Source organism: Manis pentadactyla, chromosome 4 (genome assembly GCF_030020395.1).
Source record: "Manis pentadactyla isolate mManPen7 chromosome 4, mManPen7.hap1, whole genome shotgun sequence".
Lineage (NCBI taxonomy): Eukaryota > Metazoa > Chordata > Mammalia > Pholidota > Manidae > Manis > Manis pentadactyla.
In genome coordinates, this window is record NC_080022.1 from 142,458,030 (window position 1) to 142,470,952 (window position 12,923).

Consider the following 12,923-nt stretch of genomic DNA (forward strand, 5'->3'; position numbering starts at 1 on the left):
CTGCAATGGGGGGAGTAGAAAACCAAAACAGACATTTAATAGGCTAGCCCCAGAATATATAGTTTAATGATGTGATTTTGAAGGTTCCTAGAAATAAGATTAAGGAGTAGTATAGATAAGGGTGTTTGAAACTTGTGGGTTTGATTGTTGGATGTTTCTGAGACTGAACATTACTGAGGTCCAAAAAAACTGCCAAGAGTAGAGTCCCGTGTAGATGAGACTAATGCAGTGGGAGTGACAGATGAAATCAGTAGGAAATAATACAGGAGCCAACTCTCTTCTCATGCTACAAAGATTTAAGTCATTTTGACAGCAGTAAATGCTCTGGGTAAATATGAAAGAGAAAAGTCTTTTCCCAAATGGAGCCTTCCTCTTGTCCCTCTTTGTGGGACAATAAATGAAGGTTATCATGATGAATATCATTGTCCCTTTAAGAAGATTTAAATTGAACTTATTTTATTAATGAAGATAGAAGAGGGAGAACAGTAGAACTGCCTGGGTTTTGTTTCATGAAAATAGTCTTTTTACTTTTGCTTTGCCATTCAATCTCTACTCTATTAAATTCAGTGTGTGAGTAACTGAATCAGTAAAAGCACACATTTGGAGAGTATCATCACTCGGTTCCCCTAAGTAGAAAATTAGGCAGTATGATGAGAAAGTGTTTGTCTTCCCTTTTAAGCCCTGACCAGGTCTTAGAATCATTTCCAGAACAAATCGGTGGGTTGCCTTTGCAAAGAATGCTGATTGACTAAACACAAGAATCTCTGGCTTCAGGTGGTGTTTACTGCTTTTAAAATTTAATATTTTGGGTTTTTTAGCCAACTAGAATTTTAGTATGCTTATTTTCTGTGTAGAATAGAATATAAAGGAGAAAATAGTATTTATTGCTTTGTTAGGTGTATTACATTTTTACCCCAAGAGGTTCAAATTAGAGTATCCCTTTAGTTACAGAAAATACATGGCCCTGATCTTGTATGTTATAACCACACAGAGAAGGCTGGTTCTTCTGAGAGGCTGAGTGCTAAAATTATATGACACCTCAGATCTAGTTTCAGACTATACATTGTTACCCACTCTTTTGCAGGATGATCAGGATGGTGCATATGTGAAATGGAGAGTGGAGAATTCCTGGGGTGAAGACCATTGCCACAAAGGTGAGCTTGATCCGGTAATTACTAACTCAGGGTGATTGGAGTCTGCTCTATTCTTCCTCCTAGAAGATAATGGATAGAAAGTTGCCCTAGTGGAGCATTTTTTCAGTGATTGGTCCCAATAGTTGGACTATTCTATAGAAAAATCTGAGTATCTAGTTTGCCCACAAGATCCCCATGACCAGCATGGCATGCCTGAACCCCCAAGTTGACTCTGAGAGCAATGTGTGCTGGCATTCATTTCAAACCATGCTACCCTACTAGACCTCTTTGACAGAACCACTTGGCCAATGAGGTTTGCGAGGACACTTGCTGTATAGCATTTGGTGCATTTTAATCTATTGTACCAAGTCTCTAGAAAATCAGAACTTTCTAGTGTGAAAATGGGATTAACAAGAAACTTTTGGCATTTATTGGACAGAAGTTACGAAGTCTAAAGAGGAAAAGAATGCTTTGGTCACCATTTAGAACTCTGACAAATCAACTGAGGCAGAAGTCATAAGTAAGTTATAGTAATTAGGCTCAAAAATAACATACATATGAGTTGTAAAAAAGTAAAGATATAGATAAGCAAAAAGAAGAAAAGAAAAAGCTCTAATAAACTTACCACCCAGAGATCACCTTTGATTAATAGCTTAGGGTATATTCTTGCAAATTGTGAGACCATATTTTTAAAGACTGTTTTTCATAATAGATAAAAGCCTTTTAAGGAGCTTTTATGCTTTAATTTTTAGCATTTCAAACCCGAAGTGGCAGCCATCATAGAGTAATATGTATGTGAGCGTGTATATGCATGCGTACTATATGTTGGTTGCATTTTGTAGCAGTGCTTTCCCAGAGTCTGTATTCCTTACTTTTAGCCAATGGATTCTGGCTAGGAAAACACATTAACCACAGCTTACTAAACTAGTTAGAAGACTGGGAGGAAATAGGTAGGGAGGCCAGTGAGGTACCCATACACTTGGGATCAGACTTCATCATACAGCTCACCAGAGCACAAGTCAACCAGAAATTTTCTTTAAAAAGAAAAAAGAAAGAAAATAGCGCAGCAACTCTGCCTGTTTTCTCCCTGTATGTTTAGAACAGTGATTTCCCATCTGTGTTCCTCAGAGCCTCAGATTTCCAAGGGTAAGAGGTGGAGGAAGGGTGAGGTTTGAAAGTGAGCAGATAGGGTTTCAGCCATTTATATTTGAAAATTACTCTCTTAAAAGAGCCTGTTAATCTGAGTTTTGAACTCAACAGGACCTGAGTATGCTGCAGTTGAGCAGCATAGGCTGGTATATGATGAAAGCCATTTGATCTGTGGTTCCAACTCTTACCATTTCCCCAAGACATGGTCATTGATGGATTTTGGCTAACTATCCCTGGGATCTGCTGTTCAATACAGCAGCTCAATGTTACATGTAAACGAACACAAGCACTATTAGTACCTTATGTCTGTTCATCGTCAAATAGTTGCTCACCCCATTCTGTGGTCCCTGTTACTGTTCTGTGATTACAGGGTGCTTGTTATTAACTATTATGAGTTAAAGTGCAACCTATTTTAAATTGATGATTTGTAAAATAAGTTTCATTTTAAGGCAAAATATACATTGGGATCAGGTAGAAAGGGATATAAACCTTAAAGCCAGTAGAAAATAAATAACTCACAGTTCAGTTTTATTTGTGTATCGGTGGTAATTAAGAAATGGATACAAGGGAATAAATAGCTTATCTTGACTTGGAAGGAGTTGATATTTGTAACATTTCAAAACATAAGATACTGCTTCAGGTGAACTTCTGTAGCTTGTGTTTCATTTTTGGTCTAATTTGGTCCTGTAATTGGATTTATCACAAAGGTTAGTGTCTAGGAAAAGGACTAAAGTTACAGTTTGTTTAGACGAACCTGGATCCGTTTGTTGGCTTACTTCTGTGGTATTTTCTATCTAACATTCTGTGAGTTTGTAGATAGTAGTAGTAGTGTATTTTGTGCCTGTCTCAGCCTGTCAATAATCAGTTTTCTACTGGACCAGCCCTTGTGGTCCTTACAATTACAAGATGCCTTCCAGCAATAACCATCAGGAAACTTTGAAGAAGTAAAGTTTTATTACTTACAGAACCTGGATATTACACCACACACCTTAGGCCACACAGTGAAGTCCTGGGGGGAAGGGGGGAGGCTAGATGGGGACGGAGAGAAGGAGTGAGCAGGCACTGCAGGCCTGGCCTTTTGCATTTGTATGGGGGCTAGGGTTTCTCAGGCTTACTTTTTATTGGTAGATTTAAAATGTAAGAGTGGGAATTTGAAGCTTGGGAAGAGAAAAAATTGGCCAAATGGTCAGTTACGGAAATCAACCAGGATCTCTAAAACAAAGGAGTGCAGTGGGAGGAGGTGGCCTGGCTCTGTCTCGTCCCTTGGCTGGCTTTGTGTTTATTCTAGATAGCCATCTTTCAAGGGTAGGCCTCTTTGAAGTAGATGCCCCTCAGTCAAACAAGTCAGGCACCTGAAAAAGAAAAACAGCTATCATGCTTTATACTACATAGTGATGTCCATTTAAGAGAGGATGAGCATTGGAAAAGTCAGGCATATGCTGTGTTTTGTGGTGTGTTACTGTCTTTATTACTTTGAACCTAAATACTTCCTCTTAAAGAGAATTTTGGGCCTTTGCTTTTTTTTCCCATTCAGCTGTACCTCATTACTCATACTCAATAAAAGTTTTGTTTCTGCTGAGTTACTCATTCCATGATTATGTTGAGAGAGCTGAGATCTTGTGATTTGCCTGTAATCCTTCCTAGTGAAATCTGCAGCTTTCTAGTTAATATTAAAGTAACTTTTTTGTTGTTCTTGAATAACTGAAATTTCAGAGATTATACAGAGCAAAGCATTTCTGTAGAGAGCCAAATGATAAGAAATTGTACTGAGTGGGGGTAGGGAATAGTTCATTCAAAGCCAAAATAAATTATTCTCATGTATTTCTTGGTAATGTTCTTTCTGACTTAACAGGAAGGAAGGAAAGAAAACATGATCTAATTTAGTTGGCACACTTGGCCTGACCTTAGAGAGTGCCTAGTATGTTGTCATGCTGGTGGTGTGTGTTTACCCCTGCAGTGCCCCCCAGTCTGTTACCCGGTGGGCACTGGCTGGCATGTCTGAGGCATAACCTCTGTGCTCCCTCACAGCCTTAAATGGTCCTGCTGGGATTTTGTTTCTGTAGATAACATTGTTAACAGTTTGTTACCATTTTCTTTAGGATTTCTGCCTGTTACAATTGATGGTTTCTGAAAAAGCAGTGTTGATAATACAAGCCTGGGTGAACAGAGCAGAGATACTTGGACAGGATGCCCTTAACCCTCTGCCCATTCCTGGCTTCAGTCTCCCCATTGTCAGGTTCATGGCCCTTCCTGCCTGGAGACTACTAAGTAAATCAAAGAACCTATTTCCTAAAATTGACAAAGGTTCCTTTCTGACCACAAGAGAATAAAAAGAGAAATTAATTCTGGTCTTACTGGGCCCATTGGGTTACTTAATGTTGGTGAATCCTAGTATTCTTCATCAGCTGGACTGAAAATTGGATGCATACCTAACATCATACAGCCAACATGGCTTTCTTTTCTCCTCTGTTGCTTGAAATATGTGACTGTGTGTGTTTTGTACCTTGTTTAGGGATCATATCAGAAGTGAATTTCACAATTGAATGAGATAACAGACAGACCTTGGGACTTGTTACACTGTCTTCGATTTTGGAAAGTTGATAGGCTTGTTAGAGTAAAATAATTTATAAAATATTTAAGAATTTAAAATAGAGAAAATAACCTGGAGTGCTTCTCACTCTTAGTCAGATTTATCTGAAAGAGCATGACCTTTAAGCCAGAAGTGACCTGCAGATCATCTAGCTAATAAATAGAGCCAGAATTAAATTAACTCAGACAATATGATCCTAGGGCCTATTTTCTTAACCACTTAACTGTGCTTCCTTTCAGCTTCTCTGTTCTCATAGCATCTGGTCCAGTCATGGAAATAGCAGATCAATTCAGGATCTTTGGTGACCAGAAACTAATGGCTGAGGGGACATAAAACTGTATAAAGGATCTGGAGTCGTCACGTAAAGATCTGATGTCAGGAGAAAGGGCTCTTAGAGTAAGCACGATTTATGGTTGGGAATCTGCATAAGGCAGGAGGGATGGGACATCTTGGGAGGGTTTGTGTCCAAATTTAGCATATTGTGAGTTGGACAAGTGAAAAGCTGTTTGTAACTACCCAAAATTTCCCAGAATTATTTTGTTCATGCTGCGTTTTATAACGTGGTTTTTGTTTTATTCTTAACTCTCAATCATGGACAATTTCAATCATATATAAAGTAAACAGAGTAGTATTAAGGAGCCTCCTGTGTGCCCCTCACCCAGCTTCAGTAGTTACTAACATTCTGCCATGCAGATAGCAATGTGTTTTTAATAGTCAATAAATTAAATTCTTGGATGATCTCCCTAAGGAGCCAATCTGTTATGGAACCGAACTTCACTTCTTTATGATTGGTTCACTTAGTCATGAGGTGATATTCCAGTTCTAACGTCTGATACAGCAGAGCTCTGAATGTAAAACTATCACAACATAATTCTTAATGCTTGTTTAGTTTCTTAATATGCTAAATAATACAACTTTTAAGTGATGGTGGGGGGCGGATATCATTTTCTAATTCTGCATGGTCACTGAAGAAAAATCTTATAAAAATTCTGTCTCTCCTAGTTTTCATTTTGAACCAAGATTAATTTTTCATTTTTTAAACTGCTTTTGTGCCTTTCAGATACATGAACATTTCAAAATTTTAACCCACACTCTTCATCTTTTCTTACAAATGAGTCTCTATGTTCCTGATTTCATTCTAGTAAAATTTCCAGACTTTATCCTAAAAGGAAGTCTCTTGATGATTTCAGTTAAAGAGACTTCAGCATATTAGAGATCAATTTGGAAAAGAAACCCATGTGGCTGCTTCAGATTATATCTTGACTTCTGCTGCTTCCTGAAAACTGACAGTGTAGCCTTTAATTGCCTTACCAGCCAAACTATGCCATGTGATTTTGAAGATAGTATGTCTAAAGTTAGGCCCAAAATTCATTCTGTCCTTCATATAATGTTACATTTTAGAGCCAGGAGAGAGTTACTACTTCCTTGATATGGATCCTGGACGGTAATTTAACTCCTTTACAATTTTACTTTGCCCCTGTAACTCTTTTCATATTTCTCTATCAGTAAGCTGGATAATTACTGTTTCCTTATGAGGTCCTACAGTTTGTATGTAGCCATCAAGTGCAATAATATATGAAAGCATTTTTCGAAAGGTATACTGTGTATGTGGCTCTAAGGAGTTCAATGAATATTCCATATTTCTGTCAGAGGTACTTAGGACATATAGTTCATAGCATCTTGGTTCATAAGAATTAAAAGTTTGCTCATATATTTGTATTTGTCTTTCTTCTTGACATCAAGGTTGAGTAGTAACTCTGGATATGAATATGGGTGATTATACCCACGTTTTATGTGAAAAAAACTAAAACTTACTGAGAGGTTTTGACTTAACTCAGATTACACAATGTCAGAGATAAAATTTAGGACTCAGAATACTTGACACAGGCAGCCCACCTACCTACCAACATATGTAACCTAAAAAGATAACTCGTAATTCGCAGATCTGTTTATGATTCAGTTTTGGATTTCTAGTACAAATAGTGGAAATTATATCGAGCTGAACTTGCTGAGACAAAAGAAAATTATATGAGCTAAAAGCAGAGGCTTCTAATTTCCCGGAAAAGGGCAAGAATATAATTTGTTATGTCACCACAGGGTTTTCATGTCTCTGCAGATTTGGGAAAAGTGCTGCCACCATCGCATGTGATATCTGAGTTCTGTCAGAGGGACTTCTCATCCTCCATCTTTATTAACCAAAAAGCCTACATGGCTTGAGCTAAAAATTAGTGCATGTGAGTGGAACAGGGGAAGCGAGTGCTGTCAGACTGACCGCTGCTTCCTTATCAAAGTGCATGACTAACAGAGGGCCGCTGTTTGTGAGCAGACCGGGGCAGTGGCTCCTCCTAACTTGCAACCAGGCCCAAGTTTCATGGAGAAGTCTCCTCACAGGTAATAGGGAGTTCTGGGTGTATTTTGCTTTCTCCTGAAGAGAGGATCTGTTATTCTCACTAGATTGTCCCCAAGGGGTATGCTTGCATTGGTTTGAGAAGTACGGAGATGAAGCACAGACCCTGGAGCCAGGCTGCCGGGTGTGCATCCTGGCAACCCCACCTGCTGCCTGTGTGACTTGGTCATGGTGTTTAACCTATTGAAGCCTTAATTTCCTCATCTCTAAAATGGGGCTAATGATTGCACTACCTCGAACTGTGTCAGGCACATAAGAAAAGCTCAGAAGTATTAGCTCTCATTGGTACTGTTAATGTTTTCTGTAGTCGAATGCGGGCAAGAGAACACGAATGGAAACAAGGCTCTTTAACTTTTCCCTTCCGGAAGAGGCCCCTCTAACGTGCCCATGGTCCTGGCTTCAGATCTCTACAAACCCAGGCCCCAGCATAACCATTGTGCTGCATCACCAGTTTATTGGATGCATGACTAGTCATGTGCACTTAGGTTCGGGAGAGAAAGCAGTGGAGGTCAATAAACCTAATGCTGAAGAAAACCCATTCACAATAGCATCACCTCACATGTATTGATGGGAGGCAGGGACCCTTGCACAGACCATGGTGGAATAATGTCTCTGACCCTCAGAGGAATTTATACTTGCCACCTGGACACAGGAAGGGGATTCAAAGAGAGCAGTGATGTGACAGAAGTGGCATTCATGGGGTGCTGTCCGACTGTAGGGCACAGGATAAGTAGACCGAGAAAAGCAAGAGATAATTTCTCCAAGAAGGCAGATGACAGGAAAAGAGAAAGGCCCAGGGAAGGCCCCCCTCAGTGGGGAGGCGATAGGAGGATGTTGAAGCTGAGCTCACTGAAATGGGTGGGGGGTCAGAGAGAAGCCGAAGGACTAGATGGTGTGGTAAGAATCAGAGAATGAGTCAAGGGAAAAGACTGTGGCATTGGACTTCAAGGCAGGTTTTGGAAACTTCAGGAGGGATGGAGGCGGAAGCCTAACTGCCCTATTCCACAACAGCAACATTTTAGCCCTTATTCCTTCAGAGGCTGGGTGTGCAGTGCAGGGCGATCGAAGTGGGGACAATGGAGGCTGTAAATCTTGCTCTGTATGGTGTTTGTAATTGGTTGTAAGAACAAATATGTAAAACATAAGCACAGGAATAAGTGCAAAATAATATAGGGGATAAAACTGCAAGGTAGACGGTGAGTAAGTAGTAGAGTGGAAGACTCGTGAGTCTTCGAGGGTGAGTGGTATTGTAGGGAAGACGTTAGGGCTGTGATTTTTTTTTGGAAAGCAAGTGGGAAGCCAGACAGGGAAACGGTAGCTGAGAATGGGTAGCTCTTGGCATGTGGAGCATGCTTCAGGCAGATCCGAGGAGTAATGAGGCCTGCCATCCATGGAGCTTTTGAGGAATCATCAAAAAGTAGGCTTTGCCTGAAACAAATAGGAGTAGTGATAGTTTTAGGGTCAAAGAAAAGTCACTGAGTCCTGGTGGGAAAATAGAGTTTTGCATGACACTTAAGTTTGTGCTTTCCTCTACTGTCCAATGTCAGAGACCTGGCAGAGCGGTGTGTGCTCTCGGGTGTGCAGGGATTGTGCTCGCTGGTCCAGGGAAAGGAGAAGTCAGGCTGGTTGGTGTGTTGCCATCGCTCCTCAGCTCAGAGGTGGACAGGCTTCTACTGGGCTTGAGCAGAGGGCACTTCCCCCGGATGTGCATGCTTCTGACTGAACTTTGTTGTGGTTTGATGGTTTAAAAAAATATAGCCCACAAACCAAGACAACCCTCGTGCCGCATGACATTTCCATTCTGCCTTTTTCCTGGTATATTCACCAGGGAAACAGTATCCTCTAGCCCTTTTTTCTGAAAGAGGCCACAGGTAATATCCAGCTATAAAAGCATTCCTCCTCTTATCATCAAAAGGTTCAGGAACATGAGTGTGTCCTCACCACATAGCCAGACTTCTGTGTTTACTCTGGAGGAAAAAGAAGCCTGTTCTCAGATCACTGTCCAACATCTCTTTTGTAAGTGCTGGGTTTGGTTCCCTTCCTCTGATTTTTTAACATCCAGCCCACCCTGTTCTCCATCCCTCTGAATACCTACACTTGGAACACACGGCATCTCTTTGATTTACAGATATGAAATAGCTCAGAAACAGACCCCACAGAAACCAGGCACGTGCCTGTTGATGTGGGATGTGGGAGTAGGTGGGGCTGGTTCCAAAGAGTTTGGTGCTGAGCTAGTGGGTTATGTGCTGGTATTTGTTGCCTAAGCCAGACTGCCTGGCAGGCAGGTCTCCTTGCCGCTGTGCTCTGTAGGAGGAAGCCGAGCCCCATGGAAAAGACTTTGAATTTGAAAACCTGAGTTTGAACTCAGGTTTTACTTACTGGCTTTACTTACTGGCTGCATGACTTTAGACAACCCATATACCAACCCTGCCTGCCTCGTACTGTTGTGAGGATTAAAATCAAAACCAGGATAGTAGTTGTGGAATTGCACTGTGAAGTATAAGGTCCCTGCAGATTTATGTGTGTGTGTTTCTTTTGCTTCCTAAAGTGCAGTTCTTTTAATAAAATTACATTGTTCAAAAATGAAAATGCAAAGAAGTGTATAAAGAGGGATCTTGTTTCCATCTCTGTCTCTTTCCGCGCTGTGCTCTGCCCTCCCTTCAGGTCACCATTTCTGTCGGCTTCTGTTGTGTGTCTCCGTGTGTCTCAGCGTGCCAGAGGGAGCGGGGACAGACTCTGCCGTGCATCCTGCTTTCACTCCACTTACCAGCGCGCCTTGGAGGCATTTCCCTGTCAGTGCATCGCCACATCAGTGCAGCTTCACTATCTTCCATTGTCAGGATGTTCCACAGTTTATTTAACCAGTTCCTCTACTAGTGGAACTTGGGGTGTTTCCTGTCTTTTGCTAGTACAAACAATATTTCAGTGAGTTAGTATATGTACAATGCTTCAAACAATGCCTGCCATGCAGGAAGTGCTGAATAAGTATTAGTATTGTGCCTCAGTGCATATTGTGGGCATGCAAGTACTGTCTGTAGGATGAAGTTCCAGAAATGGTGTCACTTAGCAAAGAGGATAAATGCATTTGAAATTTTTCTAGATGTTGCCAAATTGCATTCCATAGGGATTGTGTTTTTTTGCACACTTGCAACATACTCTATACGAATGTAAGGTTATCAGGGCATGCTTTACGTAGTGAGTACCTAACAGAAGTGGTTGGCAGATCATCGCTACTTAATTTCTTGTTGAAGTTGTGTATTTTCATAGTTGGGGACTAGACAGTGCCACAGACTTAGTGAGTGATGGGTTTTTCATTGAGATTATGTTTCTAATGTTTTCTTACCATGTATCCTCCTTTTTTCTCTTACTTATCTTTTCATTATAGTAGCAGAAAATGTTGGTAACCCTAACACCAAAATTAGAAACCACAGGAAAAGATTGACTTCATAAAAATTAAAAATTTTGGTAGACTAGAAAATTTCATAAACTAAAGTAGAAGGCAAATTACATAATAGGAAAAATGTTTGCAACTATTATAATGTATAAATACATAGTGTGCTATTACTGATCAACGTGAAAAAGGCAAATGGGTAAAAAGAGGCAGAGATCTCCAGACAGGCACATTACAGAAGAAAACTGTAAAAAGCAATTGAAAACAAAAAAAGATTCAAGTTGGACCCAAAAAGAAAGTTTGTAATTTTATATTCCAACTATTGATGAGGATATAAGGAAATGAAATAATTAAAAATGTGTACAAAGGCTTAGTTATAAAAATGTTTATGGAACTGTTGTTTCTAAGTACGAAAAAACAATACAGAGTCCAGCAGTGGGGGACTGATTAAATTACACTTCACTTACTCAGGCAAATTCAGTACTTAAAAACGATGATGTATGTAGATGTATTTTTTAATCAATATGGAAAGAGATGTATTTTTTAAATCATTATGGACAGCATGTTTGGTACTTTATAATAAAAAAGCATGTATGATGTCTCATTTTTATTAAATGTCTACATGTAGAAACATTATCAAAGGATGTATGTAAAATCTGAGCAAGGCTTATCCCCAGGTAGTAGGATTATAGGTAGTTTTAAAATTTCTATTTGTTCTCTCTCCTCATTTACCTCTTTCTCCACCTCACCTTCCTCCTCCTCCCGTGTTTCCAAAATTTTTAATAATGAGCACTAATTTTGGGGTAGTCTTTAAGGAGTCAAAAACCAAATGTCAAACTTAAGAAATTTCGAGGGGAAAATCACCTGCACTATCATTTTGTTCCTTTTTTCATGTTTCCCTCCCCACACCACAAATCCCAATCTGGATTTGTGACATAGTTGTAATTGTATAAGATACGCCATTTTTACAGACTTTTGTTACTTAAACATATTTGCATGTTGCTACATAGTCTTCAAAACTTCATTTTAAATGACTGGTCAATGTCCTGTTAAGTGGTTTCTCACTGTTAGGAAGTTTGAAACATGAGACAAGCGCCTGTGAGCTTTTTGCCTTCCCTCCAGGCCCTTCTTCAACCTTGAGTCACCGCGTCAGGGAGGATGGCAGTAATGGGGCCTCGGTCAGCCAACTCGCTCAGGTCCGTGCTGCCAGGCGCGCCCTTAAGAGCAGAATAGATGACTTGGTTTTGTCACAGTTTTTAAAAATAGTTAAAAAAAAAAAACTAACAAATAGTAGTTTGTTAGTGAGGTGAAATGCTTCCTAGAACAAAGACAGCAAAAAATGTAAAATACATCTAATTCACAAATGGTACTATTTTTATCACCTTGATGGAGTTTGAGAGGTTTTAAAACTTGGATCTCTGATAGGATTTCAGAAAACTGTTTTCTCAGGTAAAGGTTTTCTTTCCCTTAAACTAACCTCCTCAATACTACTGTTTCAGAGTGGTTCTGGCCTAACTGGTCTAGAGCTCTATCCACAGGCAGCTTTTCCCTTTACAGAGCAACACTACCTTTTCTCTTAACAAATGTAGAAGCAAAGCCAGTTTCTTTGGGACTGTTCACTTTCTTTTTCATTGTGTGTAAACAAGACTTTGACGATTAAACAAAACTTAATTAAACAAAACTCAATTATACCTTAGTTCCTAAAGCTGACTTTATCCGCTTAACTGTTTGTTTTTCTAAGTGGAACCTTGGGATTCCTGGAGCAGATTTTTCTTTACTTTTCCCTTCTCCTTGGGGAACGCCTGTTCCTAATGGCCACAGTGCTTAAGGGCTAGAAGCTGCAGCTTCCCTCAGCTAAACATGGCCACTTTACACCAGCCTGGGTGGGCACTTGGCTGCCGCCTTACACAGCACTCCCGTGGGCTACAGACGTACTGATCTTAATCTTCTCAGACTTCTCCAAGACGTGCAGAATCAACAGTAACAGCAGCCCCAAGTTCATTATCTACTCGGTGCAATTACTTGGCAGCCACCTAGACGGTGAGTTCTTTGCCGGCCCCCGAAGAACTCATATCCTGAAGATAGAGGCTAGTCAGTGCAGGTCTTCTGGGCAGGGACCCTGAGAGGGTGGATGCAATTGATAGGAGTTTTAATTTATGAGGACTTAATCTGATCTGCTCCTTTTGGAACAAGATAGTGTAGATGTACTTACTGTCCATTTTCTCTGTGCATTCTTTTAAGACTCATTTGATT

The 12,923-nt window shown here is 40.2% G+C and overlaps 1 protein-coding gene across 1 annotated transcript in view; it reads left to right on the forward strand.

The window, feature by feature from the left end:
* BLMH (bleomycin hydrolase) overlaps positions 1-12,923 on the forward strand; it is a 40,546-nt gene that overhangs the window by 24,357 nt on the left and 3,266 nt on the right. Inside the window, exon 11 of the mRNA XM_036906255.2 lies at positions 1,085-1,154. Coding sequence (XP_036762150.2) covers positions 1,085-1,154 — 70 coding nt within the window. The remainder of the gene's footprint in view (positions 1-1,084; positions 1,155-12,923) is intronic.